Here is a 19,434-nt window from a genome sequence, read left to right on the forward strand (position 1 = left end):
AATTACATATTGTTTTAATCTTTTCGTTCATCTATTCACTATTCATCCTATTTATTAGATCACAGCACATGCTCGACGTGCTTTACAAGCCCACATTTAAATACAAATCAAACGTCAACATCCACATTTAAAGTTCATTTTGCCATCATTGTTCACTCACCGAAAGTAATACATTTAAACTAAAAATTTGCCTCAAATTTCGTTTTAAATCTCCAAAAGAAATAATATTAAAAAAAAAACAACAGCTTCACAATAAAATCTTAACTTGACTGTACATGTTTGGGGCGAAATAAGTAATCATTGCAACATATTTCACGATTTTTATTTTTTATTAAAACTTTTATTTGTGTTCCGGGAAACACAAAAGCACTCAATTATTTTTGCTTAACGGGTTATTTCACCCAAAACGAATTATTGCCAAAAATCACAATTCAGGATTCCTAAAACGCTCCCACTGTACGTCCACAAAAAGGATGTCGACATTTCCGATCATTCTCTGACATCGTTACACGTTTTATTGCTACTGTACATGAAACACAATGAGTACGATCACAGAGAAGTCCGGGCTGATCAGTCCGTATAGCACAGCCTTCCAGCCGGTGTTCAACCTCCTCTTCTACCCAAACTACATTCTATGCATATCACACCAAACATGGCGACGTGGTCCCCTCTACTTACAAAACCAGGTATTATATAAATTACTTTGTACAGTATCATAAAAACGTAAACACTTTATTTGGCGATTCGTCGTCAGTGGTGTTATGGCTGGAATTAGTTCCACGCCTGTTTTCTTCCGCGTGGCGATAAGTCCACGGTGCACGCTTTGTCCGTGAGGGAGAAAAGGGGCGAGAGAGAGACAGAGAGAGAGAAAAGGAAAGGGGGGAGAGAGAGGGCGTGGGACACACTGGGATGCTTCCAGCAAGAGGCGTTCAACGGGATTTTACACACACACACGCTCCTCCTGAAGTGCTCACAACCGAGTGGTAGCCCGTGGGCAACGATCCACCGGCCCGTTCAATTCGTCTGGGCGGCAGAGGTGGAAAACTCTGAAAAGTCCTGCCCGTGTTTTTGCTCCAGCCCTGCACCGATCCAGCTGGTCTGGCTCATGACTTGGACCGCTGGGTTGATGATAATTGGCAAATTCGCACAGTGTGATGACGGTTGTCAAGGGTGGGGCAGAATTCAAATGATTCTTTTGTGTCTTTTTTATTTTTCCGGACCCGGAATATTTCCACCTCTGGCCTCGAACCCCGGTTGTCATGGATTCCGCTCCCTTTGACAACCACCATCCGTGTTCTACAGAATGATGAAATGATGAAAGCATCCAAATACAAAACATACATGTATTTGAGTTATTGCCACACAGCAAGTAGAGTGGAGCCAAGAGAGCAGTTAAAAGCACAAGGGAAGGGAGAACCATCCTCTAATGGACCCTAAATGATGATTAACACCTAAACACTCCAGGGTTAAGGATCACAATTCAAAATGTGAGGGAACGTTAAAGGATAATTCCGTCCGTTTTCCCGACCCAAATCCAAATCAAACGCTTGAATGCCGTGTGCTGGTGATAAATCAACTGTCAAATCTAAAGACGAGAAGACAAGAACATTTTGGAATGATCCTTTAATATTTAGCTGCAAGGCCAAATGTTATATCTTTTAGTTTTTATCCCACATAGGGAGCCATACAGTATAAAATAGTATTCTTTTAAAATTAGGATTTCAAGTCAATTTCCTGAAAATATCTTTTTAAATGAAGAGGAATGATCAATAAAATAAGGCCGGTGTTTCCATTCTTAACAATTCAATTAATAACAGTTTTCCGGCCATGAAGCCTTAATTTGCGGTTTACGTTTTGTTTAAAAGTTGTACTATATCTCACACCTTCAGCTACTTATTTAATGGCGCTCGTTTCTAAAACACTTCTAAATGCGTTATTTGTAGATGCTAAACATCTGCAAATGAAGCTTCTATTTTTCACCAATAATACACAAATCACAGAATTTACCGTATCGTTAGAGTCAAAAGGTTTTTTTCTTCTAACTAAGTAGACAAGGAGAAGTTGTAACAGCTGAGAAATTAACAAAAGTGCATGAATTCTGTTTTTGTTCTTTGTTTGTTTGTTTGTTTGTTTGTTTTTTAACCAAAAGATCGTCAGCTCGCAATTTGAATGGCAAATAAGTTTTAAAACATAAATGAACATTTCCCTAAAATAAGGAGGGAAAAAAAAGACATACTAATGTTTAAGGCTCAATGAAAAGAGATACAGCAAGTTGATGGAATTTGGCTATCCGTAGAATCTGTTTTCAAGGACTGGCTTATCTTTCCTTTCAAAATAAGGGAAATTATAACAATTTATGTTTTTGTTTTTTTTTAGTGATGATCCATTTATAGACAGGGAGCTGAATAACGTTGAACCCTTAAGTGACCAATGTGGGGTCGGACCTGACACTATGCAAATAAATTCATTAAAGGTAGTTTACTTAATCCTTTAAAAAAAAAAATCTTGATATGTCTATTAAACTGTCCTTTAAAAAAAACTGTTTCGTCTTTAAAAAAAAAAAATACTTTTGAGTGATGACTTCGACGTCATACACCCCAGCCACGGACAATCAACGTCTACTTCCACCAAAAACCTTTGTAAGAATTCAGGTTTCTGTTGGGAGAAGATACATGAAGTTGCGTCTCTTTGTATTAAAGAAATATACTCTCATGCTCTATGAAAAATAATGTTTTCTGTTGTCATTCTGGTCATGAAAAAGATTGAATTCATTGATTGAAGCTTATTTTTCACAGAGGTGTAAAGTCCAGATTCAGAGAGTAAAATGCCACTCCTGGGTTTTGGGATCAAAACAGGGCTGAAGCAAAAACATGGAAATTGGATTTTGACTTTCTGAACCCTGAATTTTCTGATCCCTTGTGGGTTGAAAAAAAATACTTTCTTATCACAGATGTTTCTGGTGGAATGGAATTCAAATCCAAAATGAGTTAATTAAACAAAATTAATTTCCTGATTGAATTGCTCAAAACGTCCATACTTTCATCACTTATGGGGCCTGGGTAATTCATGAAAATCACGAAAACAACAGAAAAAAATAAACAAATAATAAAAAAATAAAAAAATCAGGAAAAAAAAATGTATATAAAAAAAAACGTGAATTAGTTGCTCAGATCTATCATGAGATGCTCGTATATCTGCGTTTTGCCCTTGAAGCTGGAGGCGAGCAGGAACTGGCGGTTGTCGATGGCGAGCAGGGAGAAGGCGCGGGGGGCCTGGATGCTCAGCTCCTGGGCCTGGGCGAACTGGCTCCTCTTGGCGTCCCACTGGTAGACCTGCGTCAGGGAGTAGTCGCTGCCCAGCACGGCGTACTGCCAGCTGCCCACGGCCACCGGCTGGAACACCATGGAGCCGCGCGACGGGAACGTCTGCACCTCGGCGAACATGGCGCCGTCCCAGCGCATCACCTTGGAGTCGCCGATGAATCTGGTCAGGCAGATGAACAGCTCGCCTTGGGGGGGGTGGCGGAGAGAGGGGAAGATTCATTGCCCCGGGACTGGCGTGATGAAATAAAACGACGCGCAAGGTACAACATTTTGGGCGCTTTCCAATTGTTTGACCTTTAGATTTACTGGTGAAGCGGTGGGGGACATCTGACCTTTTCCGGAGGACACTAAACAGTCGGGCGGGGAAAGAAAGGTAACTTTGGTCCGAGTTTCTGAGGCGGGTGAGGGCGCTTTCATTTTGTCCAAATCAATGTCGGCGCTGAAGCAAAGACGGATAAAGATTAAAGCTGTGATATTCCTGAGGGAAATACTACTTAAATGAATTGGTTATTAATATGGGAACGGGCCTTTTTCAAACTAAAATGCAATAACTCATTTAGCAGGCTTGGTGAGTTCTAGTGTGAAAAAAACGTTTAAAAGCTCTGCTGAAAGTCAAAAAACTAAATATGATGAGGGCCTTCTCTGATGAGATATACATGGTTCCGGTGCCACATTTGTCCAATGGCCCGAGTTGAAAAGGACGACACCAAATACATGGATGTAACAAGGTAAAACAAAATTCTCAGTTTAGCTTTAAGCTCAATATTATGAGTTTGAATATCCGTTTACCACGTATTATAGCTGTTTTTCCACGGGACCTCGTCAGACGTCAAAACACGCTACTGAGAGAACCAAACACAACATTTCCGACAGACAACTCTTAAGATTGACTTTTTTCAATGACCTATATTTGTAATGCATTGTTTGGGTTTGGGGAGTCGTCGACTGCTCATCACTCCCAGCTAGGTGACGGCAAACATAGACACTTAGGCTGGAAGACACACAGCTAGAAAAGTAGTCAGGAGGCAAAGGAAGCGCGTGGCGCCATTGAGTGGTCCGACAGAACTAGAACCGGCTCCGGAAGCTAAGCATCGTCTAGTCGCGTTTTACCTCCAGCGAATACGAGAAGAAATAGCCGACCACAGTATATTCCGTCACACCTCACCGATCACCCTAAAACAGACATAAACGGTGCTGACCCTTGACCCGGAAGTGTTTCACAGAGAAGACGTCCTCCATCTCGGGGATGTCGGTCCGCCGGTCGAATTGCTTCTGGCTCCGGTTCCACTGGTAGACCACGGGCCTCTGGGAGCTGCTGGACAGGATCAGGTGGGGCTTGTTGGCGATCTCCAGGTACTCCACATCCGTGTCGCGGTACCACGGGTGCAGGGACTGGTGGGAGTAGAAGCCGTTGCCGTTCCACTTGTACACGGTGGTGGAGCCGGCCTACGGGAAAGATTCAACCCCTTCGTTACTTGGGTTCCATGTCATCCACTCTTCAAATGGGAGGTCTGATGATACAGTGTGTGGTCAAATGGGAGCCATTGGTGAATATTAAGCGCCCATGTTAGGAGCTGTAGTCAGTTACTCAGTGATATTTCTAAAAGGATATTTTCAATATTTTTCAAAACAGGCCTTATTAAAATGTGTTTCCCATCATTTATAGCATATAGTATGTTCATAGCACAACCTCGCTGAACGCTTAACTCTTGAGGAACCTACCACTCTGCTGCAGCTTCTTGCTGTATTTTCATGCAGTCCAACTGGGCAAAGTTACAAGCCTTAAAAAAATGAGTTTCGAATGGTAGGTGTTGGTTCGAAAAAGGGAAACACTGTATTTGGAATGTATTTTTTGAAATTATTTTAGGTAGCTGTACTACTCTTTACAATTGTAGCAGGACATCCAAAGTGTAACATCGGCTGCAGCATTTTACCCTTAGGAAGCGATGCAACTCCTTGTTTGTTAGTCTCTTACGTTAGCGCAGATGTAGCCAAAGGGGCTGAATTGTGGAAGTGTCAAGTGGAAGAGTCAATAAAATGCTGAAACAAATGATTAAATACATGGCTTGGGGGACACGTTTTCTTGGTATAACATACAGTATAATGGCTGTACGACAATATTGATTTTGAAAGGTCTGTTTGCGTTTTCGCAAACGTTTTCCCCCATCGGACTGCATGGAAGCACAGTGAGAAGCTGCAGCAGAGTGGTAAGTGGTTGCTATGGACAGTTCTAAATGATCGGAACCCGACATTTTCATGAGACCCGGGTTGAAAAATGGTGAACCTGTCCATTAGCACCTTCCGAGGAGAAGCTCGATAGGAAGGGACGGGGAAAAGGGGGAAAGCACCTTGGAGCTGTCGGCGATGACAAAGAAAGACTCGCGGTCGATGGTGAAGGTCTCTATGTCGTTGGGTTTGCGGATCTTCAGGATGTCGATGTCCTGGATCTTGATGAACCTGTTGGCGGAGGTGTCACGCTTGTAGATGTGTGAGCCCCCGAACAGCTGGGCCACGATGACGAAGAGCAGGTTGTCGATCACCATGGGCTTGCAGACCACGGTGGAGGTGCCTGGGCGAGGAAGGAGGAAGGAGGAAGGTGGAAGGAGGAAGAGGGAAGGGGGAAGAGGGAAGGGGGAAGGAGGCAGGAGGAAGGGGAAAGGGAAAACAGAGAGAGAAAGTGAGCCACCGCGGGATTACCGTGCCCGATCGTTACAAGCTCGCACTACCAAGGCGTAGCATGTTGCTCTTCACAGAGCTGTTTTTTTAACTATCAAGGTCCTACAATTTGTCTTCTGGGACCATTCCACTTGCACATATTGTAAAGAAATGCAAAATAAATTACCAAAATTATGCAGATGATTCACATCTGTAGATATCCCTATCTCCTGAGGACCTACTCCCCATACACTCCCTCATTCAGTGTATTAATGATATTAATGCATGGATGTCAAAGAACTTTTTACGACTGAACAAAGACAAAACAGAAACACTCATCTTTGGTGCAAAGGCTCAAAGACAGAAAATTGCAGCTCATCTTAGTTCTCTGTCCCTGCAGAGCAAGAATGAAGCCAAAAATCTGGGTGTAATCATAGACGGTGATCTGAATTTTAAGAGCCATATTAATCACACACAAAATCAGCCTTCTACCGTCTAAAGAACATTTCAAAATGAAGAGGCTTCCTGTCAAAAGCAGACTCTGAAAAATTAATCCATGCATTCATACAAATTAGATTAGACTACTGTGATGGCCTATATACCGGCCTCCCGAAATCAGCTGTGCAGCGGCTACAGTTAATCCAAAATGTGGCTGCACGCGTCCTCACTGGGACAAAAAAATGTGTACATATCACATCTGTTCTTAGATCTCTACATTGGTTCCCTGTCAAAACTAGAATTGATTTTAAGATTCTGCTCCTTGTATATAAAGCTATAAATGGCCCTGCACCTCAGTATATAAAAGACATGCTAATTATACACGAACCAGCAAGAACTCTCAGGTCCACAGGCAGTGGTCTTTTAACTGTCCCTCGTACCAACTCTAAAGCAGGAGAGGCTGCCTTCTGTATCTACGCCCCAAGTAAATGGAACATCCTACCGAGGGACCAGAGAGAGGCCCCCACACTGAATACTTTTAAAAGCAGGTTAAAAACCTGCTGAATGACTGACTGACGTGTGTCTCTCCCTGTCTGTCTGTCTGTCTGTTGTTTATGTTGCTGCTATTGTCTGCTGCTGGTATTGGTAAACATCTCTAACCTTATACCTCAACTTAACCATCTCTAAGCTAAGTGACTTTTCCGGTTCCGGTGAGAGCTACCACTTCCGGTGACGTCTTTGCATGTGCGTTGCTGTTGTTGTTTTTAATGTTGTTTTGCTGTTGTTGCTGCTGGTGTTGATGTTGCTGCTGTTGTTGTTTTCTGTTGCTGCTGTTGTTGTTTTCTGTTGCTGCTGCTGTTGCTGTTGTTGCCACTGTGGTTGGAGTCACTTTTATTGTTGTGTTTGTTGTCTTTGTTGTTGCTGTTGCTTTTGTTGTTGCTGTTGTTTCAGGGGCATTCTTTTGTAATGACCAGCAGACAACTACGTTCTCTCTTCCTTTTTTGTATTTCTTTGTAAAGCGCGTTGTGTTGCCCTGGTATGTAATGCGCTTTATAAATAAAGTGTGACTTGACTTGAAAGAGGATAAAAGAGTCAGGTGCAGAGAGAAACTGTTTGGAATTAGGTACCAACTGAAACTTGCCCTTGAAATATTAGGGGAATTATTCGAGAACATTAAATGGACTGCATTTTATATAGCGCCTTTCCAGTCTTGCGACTACTCAAAGCACTTTACAATACACGCCTCACATTCACACACACATTCATACGGCGATGACAGCGACAACCATGCAAGGTGCACACCAGCTCATCAAGAGCACTTTAGGGTTCAGTGTCTTGCTAAAAGGACACTTCTACGTGCTGCCAGGGGAAACAGGGGATCGAACCATTTGTTGCACAATCAGTGCATTCTTGATGGTAAACTATGAAACTATGAAAGCGGCATATGCTCGAGAAGAACACATGCCTAATGTAATAATACAGTCAATGGCTGTTTGTTCTAAATCGCCCACTAAAACTATAGACAAAATTCAGTATTTTCAAACTAAATGATGTTATGGATTACCACTTTAAACCATTCTGAATCAATAGAATAACATGACAATGCCACTGCCCAGTGGAATGGGCTTCATAAGGGACTTTGACTGCCTCCCCACTCACTTTCAATAGTGTCGTAGGTCCTGAAGGTCATCTCAACGTGGTCCCATTCCAGGAAGCTGCAGGTTCCAGCGAACGGTTGAGCAAACACTACGTACTGGTCTTTGCCAAAGGTGAAGGCCTCCACAGAAATGGACTCAAACTTCAGCGACTGATAAGAGGCAAACTCTGAAAAACATGTCACATAATCAGAGCGCTGTGACATACTTATTTTAATTTTGTTAAAAAAGGAAGTGTGTCAGTGTGTGTGTGTGTGTGTGTGTGTGTGTGTTTATGTGTGTGTGCGTGTGTGTGTGTGCGTGCTTGCGTGTAACATACTTATTTCTATTTTGTTGATAAAGGAAGGTATGTGTGTGACCTTTTTTCTCTATGGATGATATGTGGATGGAGCTATGGATGGATGTTTCATTGGATGTATCTATGGATGAATGGATAGATGGATGGATGTCTAGATGGTGGATGAATAAATGGATGGATGGATGCATGGACGAATGTATGGGTGAAAAGATGGACTGGTGAATGGCTGAATGGATCTATGGATGGATCTGTGTATGCATGAATGTATGGATGCGTGGATGTATGTTTGTGTGTAGGGTTGATGGATGGATGGATGGATGGAAGGATGGATGTATAGATGGACGGATACATGGATGGATGAAGATATGGATGGATGGATGCATGGATGGATGGATGGATGGATCTATGCATATAGGGATGGGTCTGTATATGCATGGATGTATGGATGATGGATGAATGGATGGATGAAAAGATGGACTGGTGGATGGATGGATGGATCTATGGATGGATCTTTGTATGCATGAATAAATGGATGCATGCATGTATGTTTGTGTGTAGGTATGGATGGATGGATGGATGGATTTATACATGGATGGATGAAAAGATGGATGGATGGATGGATGGATGAATGGATGAATTGATGGATGGAGGCATGGAAGGATGGAAGGATGGATGGATGGATGGATGGATGGATGGATGGATGGATGAAGGATGGATGGATGGATGAAGGATGGATGGATGGATGGATGAAAGCTTGAACTTCTCAACCCTGCTCTTTGCAAACTTGGCAACAACGCTAAAGGAGATTAACATTCTCCCAGGTTTTACAACTCGCCGGCTGGGTCAGTAAATCTGGTTCAGCAAGTTATCAGCAACTCGTTACGACTGGATCTGGAATCACTCAGAGGTCTCATATGCACTCAAGTTACAGAGGAATAATGTGAAGAATATGGTCCGAGACGTGATGTTGAAGGCACCGGTTCAAAATGCAACTTAGGTGAAGAATCCAGAGAGATGGAGATAAAATCTCTCTCCTCGGCTTGGCCTCCCACCAGCGCCAGACGAACACAACATGGTGGCTTGGGGCATACATCAACATTATCTCTCAGGAGGAGAGGGGGGCGGGGGGGCCAAGGAGAACACACTGAGGACCCGCGAGGGAGAACCTGTGGTGATGCAGTCGAAGGAGTGCGGGAGAAGGTCGTTGATCCTCTTTCCCTGGTGGACCGGCGGGCCGCTGCAGTAGATCTGGTCCAGGGTGGCGTTGGTGTGGTGCATCCACTCCACCAGCCACTTCAGCTTGCAGTCGCATATCAGGTTGTTCCCACGCAGATCGCTGAACAGGGAGAGAGCTCGTTGGTGATTGGACCTCAAGTACGACTGCTTCAGACAACTCTTAGGACGTTCACACCCATTGGCGATGAAAGCCCACCCAAATATCAGCATATTATTCGTTATATAGACTGCCATTTGTTTATTAGGATCCCCATGAGCTACTATAACCACGCAATCCATAATGGAATATAATTGGGAATACAGGCATTTCAAGGAATGTCCATCATGGCCGTCGGAGAACTCTCCACAGACATCTCCCATCAGACCCCCACTCCACCTCGAACGTCTCAAGCAGCTGGACACAGAGGAGCAGCTGGAGGTGAGATGGGATGGGAGGTCCTGGGAGTTTCTGTGCCGGTAGATGTTCCTTTAGGAGGTTGTTTTTAAACCCTGATCTACTTGTTGTGTGTATTTAATGGAACAGTCAATGCACCGCTGCCTTATGAAGGTCCAGCAGGCGTCCACCTCACCATGTCCTGATGAGAACCGCACCGGGACGCCCATCAGTGGCGCTCCAGAGCCAGTCTCTAGTATAATTTGACAATTAACCATAACCCCTTGGAACTCCCCAACGATTTCAATGAGTTCCCCTGAAAGTGATAAATCACTTTGGTAGATTTGGGATGTTGAGCTTGGCTTTACATGAAGCGGGGTTCAAACAAACAAACGTCTCTATCTTGTCGCGCGGGAGACAGAGGCTGCACTCACACTTTGGACAAAGCGTCCATGCCCTTGAACACGTCCTTGGGTAACGTCTCCAGGTTGTTGTACGCCAGACTCCTGATTGGAATGGAGGCAGAGGGAAAAGAAACACAGTGTCACAGGAAGGAAGGGAGGTAGAGAGCAGATCAATATACAAGTCCTCCTCACTGAATGACCTACCTGTTTAACGACCGCTGGGACTGACGACCAGCTCTCTGTCCAGTCTGTATTGTACACTGCGTACAATACCAAGCATCTCATCTCATCACCCTTTATATACTATATACACTATATATACACTATATACGCTATATACACTATACAGTATATACTATATACACTATATACATCATATATACTATATATACTATATACACTTTATATACACTATATATACTATATACGCTATATACTATATATACTATACACTATATGTACTATATACACTGTATATACTATATATACTATATACACAATATATACAATAATAACACAGGTCCTCACTTATCGACCAATACACTTTCTATCTCTCTCTCTCTTTCTCTCACTATATCTGTCTGTCTGTCTGTCTGTCTGTCTGTCTGTCTATCCACCAACATACTTTTTATGAGCTGGGTCGTTATTATGTGATCTTGAATGAACCTGGAATATGAATTTCCAAAATCCCAGCACTGAAAGACAGCGTCTGCTCTGTAAAAAAAAACAAAAAAATAAACCCTCTTCATCGAGCTCCCTCTCCCCAGTCCTGAGGACGTCCAGACGGAGGGCCAAAAAAACACCCCTGCCCCCCAAATTTATCTCTCCGGACTGGATGGGAGGGTTGGACGACTTCCAAACCCCCCCCCCACCCACCCAAAAAACGAACGTGAACAGAATGAAAGGAGGTGTGCGACGCGTGAGCGCTGCATGATTCATCTCTGTTTGGATTGGAGACAAAACTGTCGAACTCGAGTGTCTGCCCGTGAATAATGCATGACGCAGAGAAAGCTGCTCCCCCATTCTAATTCTGGCTGCCCGTTCGCTCATGATGCGCGAGCGCAATCGCTCCCCTAAAAAGGGAAGGAAATCCATGAAATATTCAAAATACCTGCGCGAGATTTGTGTTGTTTGAAATTCCTAACTCCCTGATTGCCAAACCTATCGTTACCACAATCTCCTTTGTACACAACTGCACTTTATTTCATTTGGTGTTCACCTTCGTTTACACTACAACCGCCGGCATTGGATTTTATTTGTCAGTTTTTTTATTTTTAGCGATTTGCCCTGATTTTCACGCTGGTTTTCCCAATCGGAGAAGATTTATGTTTTTATTGTTGGATATGATGTAGTCCAAACTTCCATACCTACCTATACTACACTGAGGGAGGTTACAATGAAAATACGATCAAAACAGCCATAATTATACAAATAATGGTGGGGTTTCAAATATAAACGACGTGGCCGGGGGACCCCCTGGCCCCCCCGAGGGCCCCCGGACCCCACGTTGAGAACCTCTGTGCCGGATCAAGGGTTTTCCAAAGGAACCCAGCGATGAGACCCCAGACAAGCGAGGCACGTCGCTGGGGTTTGCCGTCGCGCCGGCCAATTCAGGAAACAGCGCCGTTTAGTACGCGCCGCCCGATTCGTCGCCTCCGTCGAGGCTCTCGGTTCGAGTTTACTTTGAACGCCCCCCCCCCCCCTGAAAACCGGCTCCGCCTCTCTTTGGGCGCGGAGCGAATTGGCCGAGAGCCGAGGCGGGTGGGGGCACTTGCGTCTAGGGTTACGGCGCGGTTCTTAAAAATAGTCCTAACCTTCAGGTCACCGGCTTTGACGCTGCAAGGTGTGCCGTTCCCAGAGCCGCTCGGCTCCCCGGCCGGATTCGACCGCCCCTCTTCCGGATGATGTAGAGTTTGTCGGTCGGTGTTTTACGAAATCGTCCTTAAACTCGAACCAAAAATGCGGCTGTGTTTGTTTTTTTTCCCATTCGTAAACCGCAAACTTGGCGAGGCGAGAAAAAAACAAAAAAAACCTGACAGCAACAACAACTCTGTCCCGTAGTTTCCTTGTGCAACCCGATCCGCCGGACGCAGCCGCTGACTTTGACCTTGGACCAGTCGAGCTCCCGGGTGCTGACCTCGGCTTTGCGTGACGGGGAGGAACCGAGTAAATACAAACAGGAAGTGGAGACCGGGGATCAAACCAGTCGGCCTCCAACGGGGATGGGGTTCGAATTTGCGCTAAGTTATTTTTTGGGATTGTGAAAGCTGTACGGGGGATTTAAGATCGCCATTAGTGTAACGGTTCTCATGAAGACGAGTCCTAGATCTGAGAAGGAAGGAGGGATGGGAGGGAGGGAGGAAGGGTGGGAGGATGGATGGAAGGAAGGAGGGGAAAAGGAACATGGAAGGAAGGAAGGAAGGAATAACTGTAGGATAGAAGGAAGGAAGGAAGGAAGGAAGGAAGGAAGGAAGGAAGAATGGGAGAAAGAAGGAAAGAGGGAAGGAATAACGCAAGGAAGGACAAACATGAAGGCAGGAAGAATGGTAAGGTAAGGAAAGAGGGAAGGAAGGAAGGATAGGAGGAAGGAAGGAATGAAGGAAGGAAGCATGGGAGGGAGGGAGGAAGGAGGGAGGGAAGGAAAGAAGCTAGGACTGATGGAGGGAAGGCAGGAAGGAAGGAAGTAAGGAAGGAAGAGAATGATGGAAGGCCGGTAGGACGAAGGAAGGAAAGGGGAGGGAGGGTGGGAATACGGAAGGAAGGAAGGTTGGAAAACAAGGAGGGAAGAAGGAGGGAGGTAGGAGGGAGGGAAGGAAGGAAGGAAGGAAGGAAGAAAAGGGAGGATGGGTGGGAGGAAGGATGGCGGAAGGAAAGGGGAGGGAGGGAGTGAGGAAGGAAGGAAGGAAGGAAAGTACAAACTAAATAAGGAAGACAGGAGTAAACAGTGATGTAAGTGAACAGTGTTAAAATCCTGATTTAAATTGTTCTACTCACAGGTGAATCAGTGCTTTGAGCCCACGGAACGCAAACGGGGAGATGGAATCAATTCTGTTGTTTTCGATAAACCTGCAAGAGAAAAACAAAAAAGATAAAAATCAAACAAACATGGCCGCCGGCTCTGTTTAGAGGCGAAATATTGATGCGGGAAATCTTCGAGCAGTGGCCCAGGGAAATAACTCACAGGTACTCGAGGTGCGGCAGACCCAGGAAGGCGTCCTCGTCGATCAAATCCAAGGAATTGGCTGTGAACAAACTTTCAAAGAACAGAGGCAAGAGGCGCTTGTACTTCAAGGAAAACACGTTGGAAAAAGAAAACGACCGTGAAGCCGGCTTTGCACCGAATCCGGCAAAACGGCGAGAACAAAGCTGGACGTCCATTCATTCCTATCGGGGGGGTCGAATTTGGGTCCGACACTGCGGCAGGAGGTGGCGTCGGTCACGTTTCAAATTCATGACGTTAATAACGTTCGCGTCGGATGTCACCGTATTCACGATCTACAACTCTCTTTTTGTGTCCGTTCATCGTTTGTATTTTTCATTTTCGTTCGCCCTTTGCCGACGAGGCATAAAGGGAGTTTTACGCGTCTCATTCGTGGAAAACGGTGAATGTCCAGCTGAGCAAACTACTCTCTGGTGTGCTGGGAAAAAAAGAGCTCTCCCACTTTGGACAGGGCGTATTTTGTGACACGAAACTCAAGTGCATCCGACGGCCGCCAAGGGGAGGATCCGACTGCCGGATGCGATCAAGCATTCGGTGTGAAGCGGGCTACACTGTGTAACTCCAAATGCAGGGGAGATGTTCTGGTGAGAGACAATGGTGTAATTCAGTTCATCCGCCCACGTCTTGTGGTCCAAGAATGACTAAAATGAAGTGGGTTGGACAAGAAGCGCTGTTACATCCTCGGACTGTAAATACTTTATGCATTACTTTGGGCTCGATTCAGAATCTTCCAAACGGACATCGAGTAAACAGCGGGTCCATTCATGCCGGCTCTTCATCGCCACCGCGGATTTTCTTGATCGCAACTCGAATGTTGTTGATACACAGTGAGAATTGGTTTGCACGTTGCTTCATTTACACCAGTGTTTCCCGCCTTTCTTCTGCCACGACGCCCTTTGGACGATGAATTAATCCCACGGCACGGCAGTGCCGCGCTTTCAAACCACTGAAAACATCAGAAACACCTAGAGCCGCGCTTGTTATAATGGCCTTACTAGCAGTTGGTGACGCAAGTCTCGCAAACGATTCGTTCTTATCAAACACATCTTTTAAATGAGTCTGGAGCCTGGAATCTCTCCGTCAAAAGAGTCAACTCACAAAGTGAAAATAATCACAGTTAAAACCCAAAGGCTTTTGGCATAATTCATATGAAATGTGACCGACTTCTTCATTGCATTCCGCTAAAACAATAACTTTGACAGAATTAATTGGTTCCTCGCAAAATCCGAAAGACTGTTTTCACTGAGTGACATGTCAAGAACCGAACCTCCAAAAGGAGTCGAACCTTTGACATCACTACGAACAGTCCTCACTTCCGGAGCAGAACTTGAGCTGATGAACACAGCGCCGCTGCTCTGCCTGGAACTGATGGATTAGTGCAGCCTTGCAACTTTGATCTTGCAACACAAGAGAATCATTTTCATTCTTTTTTTTTTTTCCGTTGGAATTTGAGGAATGTTCACGGCGCCACCTGGAGAGCCCCCCACAGCGGTTGAAAAAACACTGAATCACAGCTCCCACTGCAGGTAACAGTACTATCGCTTCGTCCCCCAAAAAGGAACAGTTTGGAAAATTCCATTTTTGTCCTTTTTTTTTTTCCGCCACCGCTGTAAAGAAGAAAAAAAAAAAAAAGGGCCGGATGGAACGTTCTGGCAGCGGGCCATTGAACAGGAGACGTTTTGTGTCGAAACCAGCTCTTTCAGTTCCATTTCAAAACGTGTGAAAGAAAAAAAAGGCATCGGGCTGAAGGATCCAGTGCAGCGTGAATGGAGGACGGCAGCAAACCGGTAACAACACTGGGAGCGCGCCGCGATGGAGACCGTGCTGCGCGGCGTAACCCCATGAGGACCGCCCCAGTAACACAAACACGTTCATTGTTTCAGCCATTGTCATCTTAACACATTGTCTGTTGTCAAAAAATAACAGACGTCCAGCGGGGTGGACGTCCAATGCAGAGTGCACGTCAGGGCCACTCCTTATGCATTAAAAGACTAATTTAAATTAGATAAAACGTGAAAATCGTGAAAGGATTTAAACTGGTTGCTTATTGGTTTAAATGTAACCATAATACACTGATCAACATCTCCTAACGAGTAGAACACTGTGTACTTGACTCATACGTATTATAGTTATCCATGCGTCCTTAAACTTTTTTACAATCGTATGTATTGTACAATGTTTATAAAATATTTATCAGCAATTTACTATACGGCTCTGTGGAATACTCCATTCTGATTGGTCAACAGCGCCTATTAGCGCTCAGTTTTTTCTGGACAACAACCGCTGATCTGTTGATAATGGCTGTTGCCAGGGGCAACCACCTCTCCTCCCGGAGTTACGTCACCTTGTTTCACACTAGCTCGTGGCGCCATCTGGTGGCGCTACATAGGAACTACAATGGAAGACTTGAGACAAATGCGGCTACCATTATCAGAGTCCCGGACGTCCCATTCAGCGTCACTCATTTCATGATTAGCATAAACGTCCAAAGTTATTTTGGAATATTATTACGACAGCCTTGAGGGGTACGATGGCCTTTAAGGGTACGATGGCCTTTAGGAGTACGACGGTCTTTAGGGGTACAATGTTCTTTAGGGGTACAATGGCCTTTCAGGGTACCAAGGCCTTTAGGGGAACGACAACCTTTAGGGGAGCGATGGCCTTTAGGGGTCTGACGGTCTTTCAGGGTACGATGGCCTTTAGGGGTACAATGGCCTTTAGGGGGATGACGGCCAGTAGGGGTACGATGGCCTTTAGGGGTACAACAGCCTTTCAGGGTACCATGGCCTTTAGGGGAACGTAGGTCTTTCAGGGTATGATGACCTTTAGGGATACGACGGTCTTTCAGGGTATGAAGGACTTTAGGGGTACAATGGCCAGTAGGGGTACGATGGCCTTTAGGGGTACGACGGTCTTTCAGGGTACGATGGCCTCTAGGGGTAACACAGTCTTTCAGGGTACAAAGGCCTTTAGGGGTACGACGACCTTGAGGGGTTCGACGGCCTTAAGGAGTATGACGGCCTTTCAGGGTACAATGGCCTTTAGGGGCACGACGGTCTTTCAAAGTACGATGGCCTTTAGGGGTACGATGGCCTTTAGGGGTACGATGGCTTGTCCCACCAGTGGTACCCTCTAAGGCTGCTTTAGTATCCCTGAAGGAAGAGTGAACTTACTTTTACCTAGATTTTACCATACTATTACTATTAGCTTATTTTGTTTTACTTTACTTTCCTTTTTCCTTCCTTCCTTCCTTTGTTTCCATCTTTGTTTACGTCCCTCCGTCCTTCCTTCCTTCCTTCGTTTCTATCCTTGGTTGCTTGTTTCCTTTTTTCTTTTGCTCCTTCTGTTCTAATGTTCTTTCTTCCTTCCTTCATTCCATCCTTCTGTTCTACAGTTATTTCTTCCTTCCTTCCTTCTTCCTCCCTTCTTCTTTCCTTCCTTCCTTCTTCCTTCAGTCATTCCTTTCTTACCTTGTAGTTATACCTTGTAGTTATTCCTTCCTTCCTTCCGTCCTTCCTTCCTCTCTTCTTTCCTACATTCATTCCTTCCTTCTCTTATAGTCATTCCTTCCTGCCTTCCTTCTGTTCTATTGTTCTTTCTTTCTTCCTTCCTTCTTTCCTTCCTTCATTCCTTCCTTCTCTTCTACAGTTATTCCCTCCTTCCTTCCTTCTGTTCTACTGTGCTTCCTTCCTTACTTCTTTCTGTTCTACTTTACCGTAAAGGTACTGTAAAGGTACTCCATAGGTACTGTAAAGGTACTCTGAAGGTACTATAAAGGTACCAAATGCTGTCACTTGTTTTTCACTTGTTGTTTTTCTGAGAGTGTAATCGGAAAGTAAACAAATGTTTGTTTGCAGATCTAAACTCTTGACCACAGGCGCTCAAACAATTTGGGATAATGAAGGAGTTTGAAGGAAGGAACAGCTGGCAAGATAAACGTTTTGAAATTAGCCATTATGTGCACCCCACAGCACGAACCAAGATGGAAAACTAAATTGGTCAATTCACTAAACTGCCTAATAACGCTGCCCTCCATTTGCGACTCCACAATAACAAACTGCACGATACGACGTTCTTCTTCTGCTTCTTCTTCTTGTGTTGTTAATCTGACACACCAGCGCACCCCCGCCCGCCTGCAGACCTCAGATGGAGCCATGTGGTCCATTGCATAATCCTGACATCATTACAAAGAAACGCGTTTCAATCAGTGCACCGAGCCAAGTGTCCGGGGTGGCTGCTGCATTATTCTGCTAAACCCTTCCTTCGCAACATACCTATTGTTTCAAAAAAATAAAAATAAAAACAAACAACAGGGAAGGAGACAAATGCTATTATAGCCAGACAACATTATCCTGTTTCAATTATTGGCCAAAAAAAATAAAAACCAGCTCAAAACATCTGTTTTGTATAACACTGGGCTGGGTTTTGTCTTCATTGGATCCCAGCTTTAACTGGAAGCCGTAAGAAGAAGCTGTTAAACTGCATTTCAATGTTTAACAGGGGGTGTAGGAGGTGGGGTGCACCCTTAAACTCGCCCGTGAAAAGGAGGGTACAGGGCACAGGCGGGTCAGTTAAACTGAGATGGATAATGTGTGCATATACACTCACAGGAGCTGCAGGGCGGGCGTGTGAACGAAACTCCCCCCGGTGATTTCATTGAATCCGGACTTGACAAAAGATCTGGATGGAGGGAGAGAGAGAGGGAGAGAGAGAGAGAGAGAGCAAGAGGGATGGGGGGATGTATCAGAAAGAGCATTGAAAAAGAAGGGCCACCAATAGGCAGAAGACCAATGAGGATAACCACATGTCTGACTTCCTGGAACTGGCAATTTCACAGAACGGAACAGAATTTAACCGCTATTACACACAGATATAGTTGAAATACAAACAATATCATTGTCATCATCATCATAATAATTATTATAATTATAATAATAACCTTTTTTTGTATTGCAACTTTCATCCACAACATGCAACTCAAAGTGCTTTTTATTAATAGTATAAGTAATAGTAATAAAATCAACAACAACAATAACAATAATAATAATAATAATAATAATAATAATTATTATTATTATTATTATTATTATTATAACAATAAAAACAATAATATAGACAATAAAAATGCAAAATAAAGTAAAAAGCAAACAAAAAGCAAAATGCATTCAGTAGCAAATGTAGTAATAATAATAAAAATAACACATTACAAAATAAGTTTAAAAAAATGACAATAATTAAAATAAATAAAAAATTAAGTTATAATAAAAAAGAGGTAAAGGTATGTATATATATATATTTGAAAAAAAATAAGCAGTAATACTGAAGGATGACGGACGCACGAGCATGCAGGAGCACAATGAAACTACAGAGACCACGCACGCACAGTCCGCCGGGTGGGTGGGGGCACACACTCACAGCGAGACCACGTCCGTGGGGAAGGCGTGCGGGACGGATCGGATGTTCTCGCACAGCGCGTTATCCTTGGTGCACGAGCAGCCGGCGGGGCACCGGGGCTGCCTCGGCCTCCTGCCATCCGCCAGCAGGACGCTCAGCGCCGCCAGCCACACCAGGAGCGCCCGGCCTGTCGGTGCTCCGTCCGGGCGTCCCATTGTGCCTCACTGGTCCCGCTCAGGAAACAGCCCGGTGCATCCACAAAATGACCAAACTTCTCCGGAGGAAAAGAAAGAAACCCAAAACAAAGAAAAGCCCCCACCACCACAAAAAGAAATGGATATATATACAAATATATATATATCCTCCCGTCCTGTTTATTATAGGGGCGTCTGGGTTGCAGGAGTGCGTCTATGCTCCCTGCGTCTCAATCAGGAGGCT

At 44.5% G+C, this 19,434-nt stretch overlaps 1 protein-coding gene across 1 annotated transcript; it reads right to left on the reverse strand.

The window, feature by feature from the left end:
- Positions 1-324: 324 nt before the first annotated feature.
- Positions 325-19,211, reverse strand: lgi1b (leucine-rich, glioma inactivated 1b; the record flags this gene model as incomplete). The annotated part of the gene is made up of 10 exons (XM_080021286.1): positions 325-3,508; positions 4,523-4,769; positions 5,672-5,892; positions 8,076-8,240; positions 9,536-9,705; positions 10,413-10,484; positions 13,377-13,448; positions 13,564-13,635; positions 18,211-18,282; positions 19,018-19,211. The coding sequence occupies 10 exons, from the start codon at positions 19,209-19,211 to the stop codon at positions 3,159-3,161; spliced, it is 1,635 nt and encodes a 544-aa protein (XP_079877412.1). The 3' UTR covers positions 325-3,158.
- Positions 19,212-19,434: the final 223 nt, after the last annotated feature.

The sequence above is a fragment of the Zeus faber genome, assembly GCF_960531495.2.
Source record: "Zeus faber genome assembly, chromosome: 20".
Taxonomy (NCBI): Eukaryota; Metazoa; Chordata; class Actinopteri; order Zeiformes; family Zeidae; genus Zeus; species Zeus faber.